The 18,882-nt window shown below is 31.1% G+C and overlaps 1 protein-coding gene across 1 annotated transcript; it reads left to right on the top strand.

The window, feature by feature from the left end:
- The first annotated feature begins 2,908 nt into the window (after positions 1-2,908).
- LOC102608958 (EPIDERMAL PATTERNING FACTOR-like protein 5) lies at positions 2,909-4,871 on the top strand. Its single transcript, XM_006468112.4, has 3 exons — positions 2,909-3,590; positions 3,743-3,792; positions 4,376-4,871. Exons 1-3 carry the CDS (start codon positions 3,491-3,493, stop codon positions 4,622-4,624), a joined length of 399 nt encoding a protein of 132 aa, XP_006468175.1. The 5' UTR covers positions 2,909-3,490; the 3' UTR covers positions 4,625-4,871.
- Positions 4,872-18,882: the final 14,011 nt, after the last annotated feature.

The raw sequence follows: 18,882 nt of genomic DNA, 5'->3' as shown, positions 1-18,882 counted from the left end.
TTAAATTGAAACAAGTGAAAAATGTGTTCAATGTTATACTTGAAAATAGGATATTTTCAAATGCAGAAGATTCATGTTCTCAAAAAATTACTAGTGTTAAAATTGGCAAATTACTAAATGATGTGTTTTGCATTTTTCAAACATATAATTTGACAAATACGAAATATAATCATTTGTAATATTTTCAATGGTTTTGTCTAACAAAAAAATTATATTCGTTGAATATTGGTCCTTTCATACGGTCAAATGCATTCTGAATAAAAATTACAAGATTCAATTTCTCAAATATTGTAGGTAGAAATGGGCACGGGTCAATTTCGGTTCAAAATCAAAATAAAGCTTATCCCTTTTTTTACAAAATATAATCCAATCTGAATTGGTTCTTGGTTCAATTTTTTTTTGTTTTAAACCCTAAATTCCTTTGTATTTTATGGTTTTTTCAATTTTTTTTCCTTTTTATATAAACTGATCATTTTTTTTTTTAATTTTTGAAACCAGCAATAGTTTTTTTGCCCACCCTAATTGTAGGTGTTGATTTCCATAAGTAAATGATATGATACCACCTATCCTTGCCTAAGTAAACACAAGTAAAAGACCGAGTTTATCCTCAATTGAACAACTTTGCAAAATGCTTAAGAAAACATAATAGATGGAAGAGAAGAATCATGAGCTTCATCCAACAAAACATGTGATTAATTTGAAACTCCCCGTGCAACTAATTCTTCCAAACCAAAGAAATAATCAATTATTAGATATAAACAAGAGAATCTCAATTCTTGCCGAGTAACTGACTATAAATAGTGTCAAATTTCAGCTGCTACTATTTATTTAAAAAATTCTAGATTTGGCTAAACCTTTTCAAATTTCTTTTCACTATACTAAGTTGAGTATTAGAGTGTCCTTAGCAAGTACACAATATTAGAGTTTCCTTAATTAGCAGGTACACGATCTGCACATCGAAGTATTTTTACACTTGGGTTTTGTGAGATTCTAATGTACTTTTATTGTAAGGTTGAATTTGTGACTATCTTTGATACATTTGTTCCAAAAAAATAGCTTTGAAATTATTGGACTTGACCCTTCATTGGAGTTTTAGCAAAGAAATGGGGCAGTAGACTAGGCAGATCCTGAAAGTCTTGTGTAAAACTGAAAGTTTTGGCCTAGTGATTTGAAGATTCAAGAAAGACCACTTTAGAAACATGCTTAATAAGTGGGAGCCGCTAAGTTACATTCAATCTAATTCACACAAATTGTGTAACAAGTAGGCCTCAAAACTTTTGTATAGAAATTGAAGAGTTACAACCAGATGAAATGAATTTTGAAATCAATGTCTGTCTATGATATAATTGAGGCTTTTTGTGAGTTTCAAGATTTTTGGATACATGTGATGTACTCTCTTCGACTTATCAAAGGTGATATATTTTTTTTTTTTTGAAAAGATCAAAGGTGATATTAATATTGAAATATAATGCTTTTAAAATTAAACTGAACTATAGAAATTATAAACGTGCTAGCAACTATCATTACTCATTGGTTTGTCTCCCTATTAACCAAAAGCACCTAAGCTAAAAAGCAAACTCTGAAAGTCTTATGTACTTTTTCCTTTTCCCATAATAAAGTTTGAATGATGTATCTAAAACCAAATATTTACCAATGACCGGTTGAGTCTCTGCATTTATTAGAACTCTATTTTCCTCCTAATTTTTAGGTAGAAACCTTGAACTTGGTCTAAATTATTTCAATATCTATCGTTGTTATATATTAAAAAAAAAAAAAGTGTACCAATGACAATGAGCCAAATGACATTAGCAAAACCGAAATTATGTGCCATATGTGTGATTCAATTCCAAGTACCAAAATATTCCATGTCACTCGCGAAACCCATCATTGGTAGTTGGAGTTTTATAATTATGTTAATCCTTTCTTCTCTTCTGTTTATATTATAGGAGAAATTAAATTTCAAAGTTTAGCATAGGCAAATTTAAACTGTAAGTCCCTAACATTTTGTATTAAATCTTGCCCTAAAATGCATGTTGAGTAATATTAATATCACAAATTTGTACCATATATATTCTTATAATTTTAAAGCAGAATAGCATAACATCATCGCATATAATACTTATCATTAACATTGAATCATATATTCCATAACACATTAATAGTATTAAACAAGGATTAAAAAATTCATTGGACTTTTATCAATTAGCTTTCACCTTAGCAAACACATGAATCTACCACTCCTAGGAGTTTGACTAAGTGATTGTAAGTTGCTTTTTATGGTTGACCATCTAAGTTTTAATATGAAGAAATTAAGGAACTAAAAATTTAAAATAGACTTTACTCACCCCCTATTTAGAAAAGAAAAAGAAGATAATGTATGTAATTGATATTTGATAAAAATGAAAAAAATAAAATAATACATTTAAATTATTTATGACTATTAAGGTAAAAACTACGCACAAAATTCTTAATTAAGCATGACTAAAACGAAAAGAGAATCCATTTCTATTAAGAGTTATTGAGTTTTTTAAGCATCAATCAGTTAAGCTTTCAGGTCAAATTATATAGTTTTTTAGTATTAAATAATTTTATAGTTATAAAAAGGAAGATGATGAGGTCGGATAGGGGTTAAAAAAATAAAAATAACGGCAAAAGAGGTATCATAGCATAGAAAATTAAGGTGAGAAAATGTTATAGTATTTTCCAAGTATATTTTAACTTTGTTAAAGTGAGGACGATGCCAAATATTAAATAAAACACAAATTTCAGCACGATGAAAGCTATTTTTTTGTTCATTAGTGCATTACAATTTGTGTTATTTTATTTTAAATTTCAAAACATTAGAGAAATGTATTTTTTTTTTCCTTGGTGACATTCTCATTTTATTTTAAATTTTAATATATTAGAGAAATATTTTTTTTTTCATTGGTGACATTCTCCCTCTCTTAAAATGAGATGTCGTCACTCCGTATGTATATATTCTGGGTTTGTGAATGGTTGAAAGACAGTGAAGAAAAGGCTGCAAGAGAATCCAACACCCCAAACATGGCAAAGCTTATGAAGTAGATTAGGAACCCACCATCACCACCATATCCCCAATCCCCATCCTCTTATGCCCCATCCCCTTACAGCTTTAAGATTTAAGCTTTTTAGCTAAGCTAGTACCTGCCTGGATTCACTATCTAAATTATTTCTCTCTGCAAAATCGAAAGTTCAAAAAACACACACACACAAAATATTTTTATTATTAATTTTTATATCAGATCATAAAAACAATAAGCCCCGCCCCACTTATGAAATTTATCATTATCAATGAGATATTATATTATATATATTATTATTAGCTTGTTGGCCACTTGAGGAGATCAGGAGTTTTCATGGATTGTGACAAATTGAAGTAGAGTTTGTGTTTTCTAACTTTGTTCCAAAGTGCTTTTGAGATTCTCTTGTTCAAAAAGTGCTTCTTTTTTCTTTTTGCCCCCGCTTTTCCATGGAGTTGAGGTTTCTGAACAAATTAATACTACCTCTCTTCTTCTTCTTCTTCTTCTTCTTATGCAGCAGCACCATCAGCTTCAAAACTACATGTTTAGGCAAGCAATATTATTCACTCATTGATTCTCCATTTGCTTTGCTCAGCTTAGAGCCCTTTTATTTATCTAAATTTCTTTTTATAAAAAAAGCATCTGTGTAAGTATTTCAGGTGTTAATTGAAATTTCTTTTTCAAATATTTCTTAAATGCAGGTCTCATCAGGTTCCAATCTTCTGTTAGATCAGCTGATTTATCTTTTCAGGTATTACATTTTGGATTCTTGATGATTCTTCAATATTTTTCATTATGTTTAATTAATGAATTAAATTAACTAATGATCTTACAATATAATCATAATCGTTTCATGTCTGTGGAATACTATCAAAGATGTACTTATTCTCTTTCCCCATCGTCATCATTCAAAGTTGAATAAAATTTGATCCGGTTAACATGCGCCTGAAAACAGCATGAGGAGAGAGAGGTCTCTGACCGTCTGATGCATCATCGTGGTCATTATTAGTAAATCACACTAGGGTTTGTGGTCCACATATCACCAAACATTAAACGGTGCACGTTAGCATTTACCCCATGTATTATTAGAATTTATAAAGTTTTTATAATCCGTCAATTGTCTTTTCAATGGGTCTCCGTAACCTGCGCCATCAGTGTCAGCGGCTTAACCGCAACCATGTACACGTACCCTTCAAAATTCTTTGAGAATCCAGTGAACATGGACCATGTTAATTATTAAGGAGTCTACTATTTTTCTTAAAAAAATCTTATTATAATTATTTTTTACTATTATTACTAATTTTCTATTATGTAAATGGTTAATGTGTTTGTAGGAAATTGGGAAAATAAAAGATCAAGAAGTGATGGAAAACGACATGGGGTTTATAATTGCTGTGAACTTTGCAAGTAGGAGATTATTGAGTGGGCCCGGCTCGTCTCCGCCGCGTTGCACGTCGAAGTGCGGCAAGTGCACGCCGTGCAAGCCGGTTCACGTGCCGGTTCCACCAGGGACGCCAGTAACGGCAGAGTACTACCCGGAAGCATGGAGGTGCAAGTGTGGCAACAAGTTGTACATGCCATGACGATGGTGCCATTTACTTTGTTCATTAATTACTAGATATACTTTAACTTCTAAGTTATATATTTTTCTAGGTTATGTGGTGATTATGAAGAGGGTATTGTAACTTAATTGATTAATAGTATTGAAGACGAATAGGACTTTTATTTATGTATAGATTTAGATATATCAACACTAACTGAGATGAGCATTAAAAATCTAGTGTTATGTATTAGTTGCTTGCCTGTGAAATTCATGTTGTTTCAAGGTGCTCTACTTTAGGTTTGCAGATGCTTGTCATATTCTTTTCTATTGGTATACATGTGTGTGTGTGTGTGTGTGTGTGTGTGTGTGTGTTACTCTGTGAATAGTACTCATATTTTATTATCATGTCTCCAAACTTACGCTTATGTGAAAATATAGATAAAACATGTTAAAATTTTGAAAGAGATGATGCGAAGCAATTTATTGATGACACTTTTTGTACAAACGATTGATTTGTACATGTATCATTATCTCTTAAGAGTAGTATTATCTCTCAGAGTGGATCTATTGGCACCCCTAAAAATTCCTTAGTAAACCCCTTCAACACATTTACAATTTTATCGTAATTGAAATTTACATGAGAATACAATAATCAATAAAAATATGTTTTTTGTTTTGTTAGTGGTGCAGTTTGAACTCTCAGAATTCCCGAAACAATTGGCTGTCAAAATAACAAATAGCAAGCTCTCTCACAATTTTCATTAAAAAATCCAAAACAAGATTTTCATTCTATTAATATTTTGTTGATTTTTCAACAGTATATGTAGACACACATATGCTTTAGCTTTAGATCATGTCTAAATTTCTTCCTATGTTCTTGAAAAAAATAAATTTTAGTATATCAAATATCAACAAGATGATTTTCATGCAGATATATAAATTTTATATTTGTAATTTTTTCTTCATCCCTTTTTTTCCCTAATTGCAAATAGAATTGTTGTATGATTAGTTTAGTATCCTTGTAGTTGACTATTAGTATGCTAAATTTTACAATTGAAACCCAGTGAAATTAACAACATACCTTTTGTTAGAATTGGCACGAGATTCTGGAATAGCAAAATGGAAGGCTTTGATTTGGTTTGGGTATGCACGATGATTTATAAGAAATTTTGTGGGGATGTGTGTAAACTGTAAACTAAGGGTATTTATGGTATGAAAATAGGTATATTTTGAAATGATAACACTTTTTGAATTACACAATGGGGTGGTTTTAGAAATGGGGTTTGTAGAGGGCTTTTGATGGGTGCCAATAGCATTTTTGGAATCACACTATAAGATTGCAAAAGATAAACAAATATGGCTGGCCTTTCTAGGCCCAGTTTAGACTTTGGTTATGACTGGAAGCCCAGTTCACAATCTAAAGATAATACAGGCTTGGAAGGGCCACAATCTCCAAGTTTCAACTTTAATATATAACAATAGTATTGGGAATTATGATATTTGACCCCTTATTATATTTCACCAGCACCCACTAATCACTTTTATGTTAATATCTATTTTATCATTATATAAATGATTTAAAAGTATAAATAGCTTTTAATTGCGCCCACATGATGATTTTTGTTAGTATTTAATTTATCTAATCTAATTTCTTTTAACTTTTTAAACTATTATCTCTTCTCATATACTCAACTCTTGTAATCATGGAAGAAATTAATTTATAGTACTCAACAGAGGATGACAAAGAAGTATCAAATCCATTTTATGGTTATAATAATGATGGATAAAACTTTTAAAAAGAAAAAGAGAGATTATAATAATTATGAGATTTTTTTAAAATAGATTTTATAAGTTTTAAATGGTAGGTGCTTAGAAAAAAGATAAAAATTATGATAAGGGTAAATTTGGGAGTAGGTGGGGTATGTTGAGAGATAAAAATTAGTTTAAATTTTTTAATGAGGCTAATTGACAAGTGGAGGCTAGTGAAATATTAAGGGATTCAAATATCACCATTCACCACTCTAAAAAAAAAAAAGAAAAAATATAGATTTGTAATTTTGCATGATTCAAAATATGAATATTTTTTAAATCATATTAATAAAAAAAATAAAATACATTCCGTTTTGTTTAAAATAGATTTCAACTCAACTAATTTGTAGAGAGCTTTTTTATGGGTGCCAATAGCATTTTTAGAATTGTATTAAAATATTGCAAGACATAAGAAATATTGAAAGGCTTTCGAGGCCCAATGAATGCGGTATGTGTGTGTGTGTACGTATGCGCTCATGCACACACACACACATGTATGTATGTATGTATGTATGTATGTATGTATATATTTAGAAAGAGAGAGAGAGAGCTAGAGTGAGAGAGAGCGGACTATGTTACATATAATGGTACATCAAACCCATGAGTTATTACCTATAATAACTTAATTGTGACACATACTACAACTTTTTTATTTTAAGTGACAAGTCAAAAGTTATTATTTATTATGTATGATCCTTATATATACTAGTGAGGATGTTAGTAAAATTTTAAAAAATATAAATTTTAATATACTAACATAAAAATATATATAATTTTTAATACATTAAAATTTATACTTTTTGTATTTTAGTGTCATCTTCAATTTAGTAAAATAAGAATGGCTGAGAGAGATTTTCTTAATGCGGATATTTACAATTTATCAAAGAGGAGTGCTACGGACACTTGCGAGTGTCTCAGTCGCCTCTCTATAAATAAACACGTGTTAATTTTATTATTTTAAAAGTTTCACCCCCACTTAGTTACGTAAGACTCCCAACTTTTATTCATTATAAAAAAACATCATTTTTAAATTACAGATTTATCCTTCAATCCATTTTTCATTCTTCTCTTCCTCAATTTTTCCTCCATCCATTTCGGGCCCTCAAGCCTTCTCCCTCTTTGTCTCACTAAACTCACTCGATTTCGCCATTTCATCAATGGCCATTATCCTCACTCTCAAACCCACTCTCACCCATTACTCATCAATAACTCTTCGAACCACTTTCATTCTTCCCCAACAAAAATACCCACCCAACAGAAAGTTGCTCCAATTTTTTCAACCATTCAAAAAGGGCTTAGATCTGCTTATAAATAAAATCTTCAGTATAACACCAAAAAAAATAAAAAATCAGAAGTCTTGCAAATTTCAGGATAGTCATCTCTTAAGCTGGGTTTTTGTTTAACTTTTTCTAAAAAGAAAAATTTTCATAAGAACTTATTAAATTAAAGCTTCATAGAAAAAGGCGGATGGATGCATGAGATTCCTCTGCTGCCACCATAAAATGGAGAGCCTCAGCCTTCATTATTCTCTTTTTCTCTTTCACGCTTGGGAAAGCGGTTCTGTTCTGGTGTTGGGTTTGGTTTGGTTTGGCCTGCAGAGAGAAAATGAATTGAGTGATGGTCATAAATGGATTATGCATGATTGGTTTTTGGAAAAAAAAAAGCGCTTCCTGGAAGAAGATTTAATAAGGATATCATGGTAAAATTAAATAGTCATAAATGAACTGAAAAGAAAAACACGTGTCAACACAAGAAACAAGCGACTGAAACAGTCGCCCTTATGGGCGACTGAAACTAGCACTCCTCTTTATCAAAAAGCAGACACATCATTTACAACACTATAAATGAACTTTTCCACGTGTTTGTGATGTTGTTTTGTCTTTGTCCTTTGGGTAACTGGGACCGTCCTGTCCTGCAACTTATAATTTCATCTTGAATTTATTTAATTTTTCACTTTTAATTAAAATGAGGTCAATGATGGTTAAGTGGACTTATATCAGTCAAGTTCGGTACAAAAATAATACGTTTACACGCTAGATGATTGCCAAGTGTCCAATACTCTATGGTGACAATTTAATTCTATCAACTGGTGTTTATAATAAAGAAGAGAATATGTTATAAGCTGACTGGACCATTATATCCTTGCCAAGTGTACAATATTTTACGATCGCTAGTAAGATTGCACCAACTGGCGTTACTAGCAATCTCTAGAAATATCTTTTGTGGCTAATGTTAAAATCGAATCAAGCCTAACAGTTGATGACTCATCACTCGTGATTCACACCCCGTTGCTCGTTCATTTGCATGCAATTACCGTTGGACTCTTTTATTTTGTTTTTAAATATTTTTCAATTTTTTTGTTGAATATTATTATGATGTATTTATCAATCAGTACAAAAAATGAGCTAAAATTATAATATATTGAAATTAGAATACGCTAAAATTGGAAAGAATAATGAAAATTAAAATAAATTATTTATTTTGATTGTAGGAATTAGAATCAAAATGAATTATTTTGTCATTAATGTGTTTACATTTTCTTAGAATTGGAATGGATTGTTGCAAGTTATTTAAATAAACTTAGTTAATTATTGTTAAAATAATAATAATAATAATATTTATTGGTATTATTATGATAAATAGTAATAATTATTTTGATAATAGTAATTAATATTATTATTTTAATCATTATAATTATTACTTAGTTGTTATTGCTATTGTTGTTCTTGTTGTTGTTGCTGCTGCTACTACTAATTATTATTATTATTAAAATGGGGTAAAAAGAAATTTTTAATTTTCACCAAAGGTACAAATGCTAATTTACTTCTCATTCTCATTCCCACCTCCCCATTGGGAATGACATTATCATTTCATAGTTTCAAATTCGCAGGGCCTACTAAAATTTCATTCTCATTCCCCTTTCTTATTGAAGTAAATAAGTTAATGATTCTCATTCGCTCATTCACATTCTCATTCACAATTAGTAACACACCATTAGGGGGTTGGGTTTAGGATTTTTAAATATCTAATTTTAAAAGATTAGCCGATTCGATGGAAGGACCTATCTTACTTATAAGCCCAAATAGTTCTCTTTTACTAACTAATGTGAGATATAACTCAATAATCTCCATTTGGGCAAAACTACCATCGGACATTGATTCTCTTATACGACATATTTGAGTTGTTCCACAATTATATCCAAGCTACTAGGGTCTATCTCTAATACCATTTTTAAAGGGGACGAATCTCTAAATATGCAACCTAAAAGATTAACCTATTGGATGGAGGGATCTATCTTACTTATAGAATCAAATAACTCTCCTTTACTAGCTAATGTAGGACATAATTCAACTAGGGATGACAAAATCTGGGTCCAGGTCCGGGTTTAGCCTTTCCGGTTCAGGACCCGGATGGTAATTTGAAATACCGGATCCGAAAATAAACCCAGATATTTTTACTCCAGGTCCGGTTCGGGTTCAACCCAGAAAAATTTGGGTTCCCAGATTCCGGGTTTTGAACCCAGATGATTGCTAAAGAGATTTGATTTTCTCTCTCTTTTTAGTGAATCCCTCCTTACATCTTTAATCTATTACCAACAACAATGGAAAATAATTCAAAATCAAATAACTAGAAATAAATTCAAAGGTAACAGAGCATACAAAATTCAATTTTCAAACATAATGATGGCAAATTTGGCGATGATGATGACAAATTGGGCTTTGTGGGGTTAAGTCAAGAAAAGCCGAAAAGAGGAGAAATGAGATTTGTTATTCAAAATCATGTATGTTGTTCAAGCCATTGTTCTCGTCTCCACTCTTGTTTTCTTCTTCCTTTACTGCGGTTGCCACTTCTAATCTCCTTTTCTTCTTCCTTTTTTTTTGGTTTTTTATTCTTTCTTCATCGATCTTCTTTGCCTCTGATGATGATGAACATGAACATAGCAAAGTAGCGAAGCAATGGCGAGTGGCAATGATGATTTGATGAAGAGAAGGGAGAGAGTGGAAATGTTTGGCAGCGGCGGTGAATTACGGCTAAATTTTTTTTTATTTTTCAATTTATATTGAAATAAAGATGTCTGGGTCCAGGTTCCGGATTTATAGATTCACCCAAACCCGGAACCGGACCCGGATACATTCGGGTTGATAAAATTCAATTTGGATTTCAGATTTAATTTGTTCCGGTATGAGTTGAACCCGGACCGAATTTTTCAGGTTCGTCCGGGTCCGATTCAGGTCCGGGTTAAATTGCAATCCCTAAAATCAACAATCCCCCTTGTATGAAACCACTGTCAGATCTTGATCCTTTTGTGCCACACACTTGAGTTGTTCTATTATCACATTCTAACTATTAAGGTCTAACTCTGATACCATTTGTTAAAGAGGGGCTGATTTCTAAGTAGAGAGATTGCCAATTTATCCCTTATTATTTGAAACATGCACCACTTACCTCTTTATTGTTTCTTTAATACCCCATCATCCTCCTCTGTTAAAAAACTTCTGTTAAATATAACATTTTTTTTCTTTTACATCAAAAGTGTAAGTTTTAATACGAAAAAAATGAAATTATATATTTTTCTTCCATTTTAACAATTTTTTTCACTAAACAAGAAAAAAATTCATTTTATTTGAATTTCTCTATCATTTTTCCTCTTTTATTTTGGTGATCCCTTCCGATGAACTACTTGTTAACATATATGTTTCCATAATATTGATTTTGATGATAACAAACAAGATTAAGAATGATTAATCTTTTAAGCTTAAATTATTTAATATTCTTTTTAAATAAATCATTATTTTCACATTATAAATGTTTTGTATTTAATGGGAAAATGATTTTATGAAATTGATTATTTTTATTCTTTTTAAATAAATCATTATTTTCACATTATAAATGTTTCATATTTAATGGAAAAATGATTTTATGAAATTGGTTGTTTTTCAAAGTTTATGGTTTAATTGAAACATTTTGAAAACTTTGAAACAAACAAGTATTGCTTGAAATTTTGGTGAAGGACTTATTTGAAAAGTGTCATAGCAATTTGGGCTATAACATAATTTCAGAAAGTTTTGGGATTAACAAAGCATTACTTAGAAATTCTGAAATTGGACCTATTTGTAAAGTTTCATAACGTTTTGGGTTATAGTACAATTTTGTAAAGTTTTGGGGTCAAACTGTAATTTCAGAAAAAAGTGCACTGTGCAGGTTACTGTAGCAATCACTGTAGCAAACGGCTAACCGTTTACTTAAAAAAGGCTAACCGATAATTTCCAGAAAGCATATTCTGCAAAGTATTGTTAAAATGATGATTCTGGAAACTAACGGTGAACCGTTTACTGAAAACAGTTAACCGATTATTTCCAGATTGCTAACCTTGAACCGTTTAGTAAGAACGGTTAAACCAAATTTGTTTTGCAGGTTTCTGGAAATTAACGGCGAAAGGGTAAGCCTAAACGGCTAACCGTTTATTTGAAATTTGACCCAACGGTAACTTTGACCAAACGAAACGGTTAACCGTTTATGGTTAACGGCGAACCGTTTTCTGTCCGACAGTTTGTAACGGCTAGATTTTCAGCTCTAACTATAAATAAGCTCATCCAAATTCAAACAAGATTGATCACAACACAATCATTGAGCTTATATTCGAGAATACAATCTTCATTGAGCTTTAAACACATTCTCTCTTCATCTATTCACACATTGGGCATTGATTTGTAATCTTAAATATTGTGTGAGAGAAAAATAATTTGTAATCTTTTACTTTGAGTGATTGTAAGTGTTGGGATACACTTGGGTTAAGAGATTGGGGATAATCTCTTGTTGTAAAGGTCCATTGACACCTTGGAAGTCAATTGTAAGCGTTTGAAGCCTTGGGAGGCTAGCTTAGTGAAATCCTCAAGCCCGGTGAGCTTGGAGGCGTGGACGTAGGCGGAGATTGCCGAACCACGTAAAAATCTTTGTGTTTGTTTTCTCTTCCCTTACTCTTTTAATATTGTGCATGATTGAATTTATTGTTTTCAATTTGATCAAGGCAATAGATTAAATTGTTGAGAGAATTGTATTGCATAATTATTAAAATCCTAATTCACCCCCCTCTTGGGTTGCATACTTGTATTTCAATTGGTATCAGAGCAAGGTGCTCTTGTGTAGACTTAACCGTCTAGAGTTAAAGATCCATGACAACCCATAATGACTCAATTTTTAGGGAAGGACAATCCACAATTAGACCACCGTTCTTTGACGGTAATGACTACCCATATTGGAAAACTAGGATGAGAATTTATTTACAAGCTTTAGATTATGATATTTGGGAAATTGTTTGTGATGGTCCATTTATGCCTTTGACTAAAAACGAAGTCGGGGAAGATATTCCAAAACCTTCAAGGGAATGGAATGAATTAGAAAAGAGAAAAGCTTCTCTAAACTCCAAAGCTATGAATGCCTTGTTTTGTGCACTAGATAAGAAAGAGTTTCATAGAGTATCTAGTTGTGAAAGTGCTAATGAAATTTGGCACAAATTTGAAGTTGTTTATGAAGGCACAAATCAAGTGAAAGAGTCTAAAATTAGTAGGTACACTCGACAATATGAATTGTTTCAAATGGAACAAAATGAGAGTGTATATTCTATGTATACTAGATTTACGGACATAGTGAATACTCTAGGAGCCCTAGGAAAGACCTTTCCAAATAGCGAGAAAGTTAAGAAAATCATTAGGTCGTTACCTAAGGAATGGAGACCAAAAAGGACTGCCATTGAGGAAGCTAAAGATTTGAATATCTTACTTATTGATGATTTAATTGGTTCTCTTATTTCTTATGAGGAAGACATGGCAACCGAAAGAAGCAATGAGGAGAAGAAGAAAAGCATTGCTCTCAAAGTCTCGAAATATGAGAGTGATGAGGAAAGTGAGCTGGATGAGGAGGAGATGGATATGCTGGCTAGGAGGCTTAGAAAACTTTTTAAAAAATCCGGTGAGCGAAGAAAATCTAGAGACCTCAAGAACCGAAAAGAGAAGAAGGAAGTAATCAAATGTTATGAGTGCAAGAAGCCCGGTCATATAAGAACGGAATGCCCTCTTCTCAATAAGCTCAAGAAGAGAGCAATGGTAGCCACATGGGATGATAGCGATGAGGAAACAAGTGATGGTGAAGAACATCAAGAAATGACAAATCTAGCTCTCATGGCAATTGGAGATGAATCGGATGATGAACTTGATGAGGTAAATGATCTTTCTACTTATGATGAATTATATGATGCTTTTAAAGAATTGCATGATAATTGGATAAAAATTGGTAGAAAGAATGCTTGTCTTAAAAAGAAAATGGTAAAGCTCACAAATGAGAATGAATCTCTAAGTGCAAAGATTACATGCCTAGAATTAGAAAATAAGACATTGCATGATAGTATTACATTACTTGAGAATTCTAGCACTTCACACAAGCATCTAGAATCACATGTAAATGATTTGAAAAATGAAAAAGATGCCTTGCAAAAATCTAATGTTTCATTAAATGAAAATATCAAAGAATTGGAATTAAATAATGAAATGTTACATGATAGAATTGCATCATTTACATGTAAACAAAGTACTTCGTATGAGCATGAAAAATCACGTGTTGATGAATTAATGAAAGAAAATGAAGTGCTTAGAAAGAAGAGCAATGAGTTAAATGAGATTGTGTTAAAATTCACAAATGGTCAAAAGAACTTAGATAAATTGCTCAACTCTCAAAAATGTGTATTTGATAAAGGAGGACTTGGGTATAAGCCTTACTTGAAACAAAAATATTATAAGAATTATTTTGTTAAGGCTACCTCCACAAATGATCAAATTGTATGTCATTATTGCAATCAAAATGGTCATATGAAGAATAGATGTCCAATTAAAAGAAATGTGTATTATGGAGTCAAATGTATTTGGATTCCGAAAGGAACTAAATCTAACACTCAAGGACCCAAGATTATTTGGGTACCAAAGGGCACAACGTGAATGTTTTCTTTGTAGGTACCACAATCAAGGAATGGTGGAGAAGTTCATTGATGAAAGCTTGTGAGGATAATCACTTGGGCATGATCTAGGAGAAAAAGATGAGGCAAGATGATTTAATTATCTTGGTAATAATTCTTGCCATATTGATTTTATTGAATAGATCATGATGGATGGATAATAGCTTGAATTTACGAAAGTATGCTTGTATGTTTACATGGTAGAATTATCATTGTGTATAACATTGAGTGCCTTATCACGATGCATGGTTATATATATATATAAGATGATAGCTTGTCAACTCATCATGATAGCTTTGTTTGATTTTGATGATTGTATGGTCTTTGATTTCATCTTCTTAATTGTCTATCATCATTGTTCATCTCTTATGTATGTGTGAATTCATATGCCATTAATTGTGTTATATTATCATTCATTTATAAAATTGCCATTATTGTTTGATATGATTTCATATGTTTGGTCTTGTATACATTTTTGTCTCATGCATTAAAATGGCTTATAAAACATTTTTGGATCAATTAAATGATTTTGGAATGTATTATTTGCTAGCCAAAAATTAAATTAATTGTGCGGAATTATAGATGAAGTAAACGGATAACCGTTTCTCAATAAACGGTGTACCGTTTAATTCCAAAAACTAGGCTATGACGATTTAAACCTTACTCCCTTACCGTTTTCGGAAAACGGTAAACCGTTTTCGGCAAACGGTAAACCGTTTAAAAACTTAAAGCTCACTAGAATTTCCCCTTTACCGTTAAGGACTAACCTTTCACCGTTTTTCCATTAAATGTGAAATATAAGTGTGCAACCCAAGAGGGGGGGTGAATTGGAATTTTAAAAATTATCCTAGCAAATCCACACAACAAGCAATCTAATGTCTTAATAAAAATTGAAAGCAATAAGTTCAATCAAAGTACAATAATTAAATAGCAAGGGAAGAGAAAGCAAACTCAAGGATTTTTACGTGGTTCGGCAATCCCCGCCTACGTCCACGCCTCCAAGCACACCGGGCTTGAGGATTTCACTATCCAAGCCTTTCCAAGGCTTCAAACGATTACAATTGACTTCAAGGTGTCAATGAACCTTTACAACAAGAGATTATATCTCCAATCTCTTCACCCCAAGTGTTTCTCACACTTGTACTCTCACAATTTGATGTGAAATGAAAAATACAACAATCAATCTCTCTTTAAGAGTGGATATACAAATTGAAGAACAAAGATGATTTAATGAATGATGATTCACGAAGTTGAAGCTCAATATATGTTGTGTGCACTTGTTCTTGCTTGCTTGAATTTTCAAAAAATGAATTGGTTTTGAGTTTATATAGTTTGAACTCAAAAACTAGCCGTTATGCACATTTTGGTCGTAACCGGATTACCGGTTATGGACATCCGGAATTCCGCTTAATGTTACCGTTACAGCCACAAATTTGAATTTTTGAACATCCGGATTTCCGCTTTGTCACATCCGGATTTCCGCTTACGCTCAGTAGCTTACTGCCCAACAACCGGATTTCCGTTTGTCAGGATCCGGATTTCCGCTTTCAATTCGGATAGATGCTGCCTAACATTCGGACTTCCGTTTGTCAGAATCCGGAATTCCGCTTGCTACAATAACTGCTACAGTAAACTATTTTCTAAAATTATAGTTTGACCCCAAAACTTTATAAAACTGTAGTACGGCCCAAAACGTTATGAAACTTTTCAAATAGGTCCAATTTCAGAACTTCCCAAGAATAGTTAATTAGTTATCTTTCCCAAACTTTCTGAAATTATGATATGGCCCCAAAGTTTTTATTGTTTCGCTCAAAGGTCCTTTTCAACATAATACCTATATTTTTCAAAGTTCTCAAAACCTTTCACTTTAGTCCAAAATATTCATAAATTATGGTATGGCCCAAAACATTTTAAATGTTTGTAAAAACGTCCAACTCCGAAATTTAATTCTTATTAAAATCAAAGATTTCAAATCTTAACAATTAAGTCCAAATTACTTAAATTCACAAAATACTTTTCTTTATAAAAACAAAAACTTTTAGTTTATGAAAATTATTTAATTAAATTAATTTCTTGAGCTTCTCAAATGCTAAATCAAACATCAATTAAATCATACCGGCTTTACAAGAATTTATTGCACTAATTTGTTCGTTGAGCTCTAAACTATTCTTGATGTCGCCATTGTCCGTTGAGTGTCTTCAATCTTGATTTCACTTGATTTACTTGTATAAATATTATCCTTCAAAAACTAGTAAAAATATGAAATACAATATTTATTAAATCACTCAATACATATGTTTGTTATCATCAAAATTACATTATGTATAGCCCTTTAGGCTAACAATCTCCCCCTTTTTGATGATGACAAACGTTGCATGTATTTAAACAATCATTTTTCATAAAATCATTTTTCCATTAAATATAAAACATTTACAATGTGAAAATAATGATTTATTTAAAATATATAAAAAATAATTTGAGCTTAAAAAATTAATCATTTTTAATCTTGTTTGTTATCATCAAAATCAACATTATGGAAACATATATGTTAACAATCTCCCCATTTTTGATGATGACAAACATTTCATGTATTTAAAGAATGATTCCACAAATATAGTCTTCTTTTACAATTTGCCAATTAGCTAAATTAATGATTTAAATACATGGATTTTTTTTCTCCCCCTCATCATCAAAAAGAAAACTTAATTGGCAAAGAAAAAAAAAATAACAAATTTTTTTATAAATTTGAAAACATGTATTCTTCTCCCCCTTCATCATAAAAAAGAAAACGTAAAGGAAAAGAATAAAAGTAGCAAATTTGTTACCCATGTTGTTTGAGTAGAAATTTTGAAAGAATCTCCCCCTAACAACAAGCATCACTTCAAATACAAGATTAGTAATATCACATCTAAATTATTATAGATAATGATAAGAGCCAACTCCATACATAAATCATCACACTAAAATATCATGAACCATTATTGCATCAATTACCAAGTCAACAACTCATAACATGAAATTTATCATATAAAACACCCGTGTAATCAAATCGTCATTATATCTCAAAGTGTATATTATTCTCTTCCTTTTGACAATATTGAAATGATATATTATTTTGTCTCCCCCTTTGGACAATAAAAAAAATTCAAAAATGAATATTATCTAAAATCATATTATATACTCCCCCTAAATATATGGCCAATTAAAAATTTAACCAAAAAGATTTTATTAAAAAACATATCATATTTATCTCCCCTTAAAAATGAACAAATCTTCAAATACACAACATGATTAAAAACACTTCCATATAAGCTTAAACAATAATAACAAACCAACAACTCCTTCAATTTATCAAGCAACACACATATAATCATCAATTACCAAAATCATCAAGAAATCAAATCATTCCAAGTTTATGCCGAATTTTTGAAAATTCTTCTTCGCAAAGAGGTTTTGATTTCTTTACCAAATTGGCATGCATATTATCAAATATTCAAGCTCCATAATTATCAATGCAAGTTAAAAAATGATTTGAAAATAGTTTAATAAAAACTCCCCCTGCATACATGCTCCCCCTAGATACATGCATATATTTTCATAACACAAATTAAATCATTCTCTCTTTTTCGATATCATTTAAAATAAGTAAGACATATTCAACAATATATCGATAAAGTACAAAAAATGCATATATTCACTAATCATAGATTGCATAAGATCAAGCTTCATCAAATATAATGTACTCATCAATGCACATTCTTTATCATCAAAACTTAAGTAAAACATAAGTACATAATGGCAATATATAAATCATCAAAATCAACATATGCCAATATATAGATCATCAAAATCAACATGACTATTAAGAAAAGCCATAATGATGAGTTAAAGAACAAGTGATCAAATATAATGTACTCATCAATGCACATTCTTTATCATCAAAACTTAAGTAAAAACATAAGTACATAATGGCAATATATAAATCATCAAAATCAACATATGCCAATATATAGATCATCAAAATCAACATGACTATTAAGAAAAGCCATAATGATGAGTTAAAGAACAAGTGATCAAATCCATTATTACAAATGCTCATATATATGTTTAAGAGATGATATAGTAGTTACACCTTGTGATGGATCTTTCAAAATTAAGTTCTTAAGGTGAGAAGAAACATACCTCCACTCCTTGGGGAGTATTTGAGAAGTACCTTCATTTTACTTCGCATTTGTTTCTTCATGTTGCTCCTCTTGATTTTCAAGTGGTGCATTCTTTTGACTATCATTTGATAATCTTCTTGTAGCTCTTCATCTACATTATCATCAAAAACAACTTTCTCCATATAGGAAGAATTAGACTCATCAAATATAACATGTATAAATTCTTCCACAATCAAAGTTCTTTTGTTATACACTCCATAAGTTTTGCTTGTGTTTGAATAGCCAAGAAAAATACCAACATCAAATTTTGGATCAAATTTG

This window comes from Citrus sinensis, chromosome 7 (genome assembly GCF_022201045.2).
Source record: "Citrus sinensis cultivar Valencia sweet orange chromosome 7, DVS_A1.0, whole genome shotgun sequence".
Taxonomy (NCBI): domain Eukaryota; kingdom Viridiplantae; phylum Streptophyta; class Magnoliopsida; order Sapindales; family Rutaceae; genus Citrus; species Citrus sinensis.
This window is presented reverse-complemented; position numbering and strand designations above follow the sequence as displayed.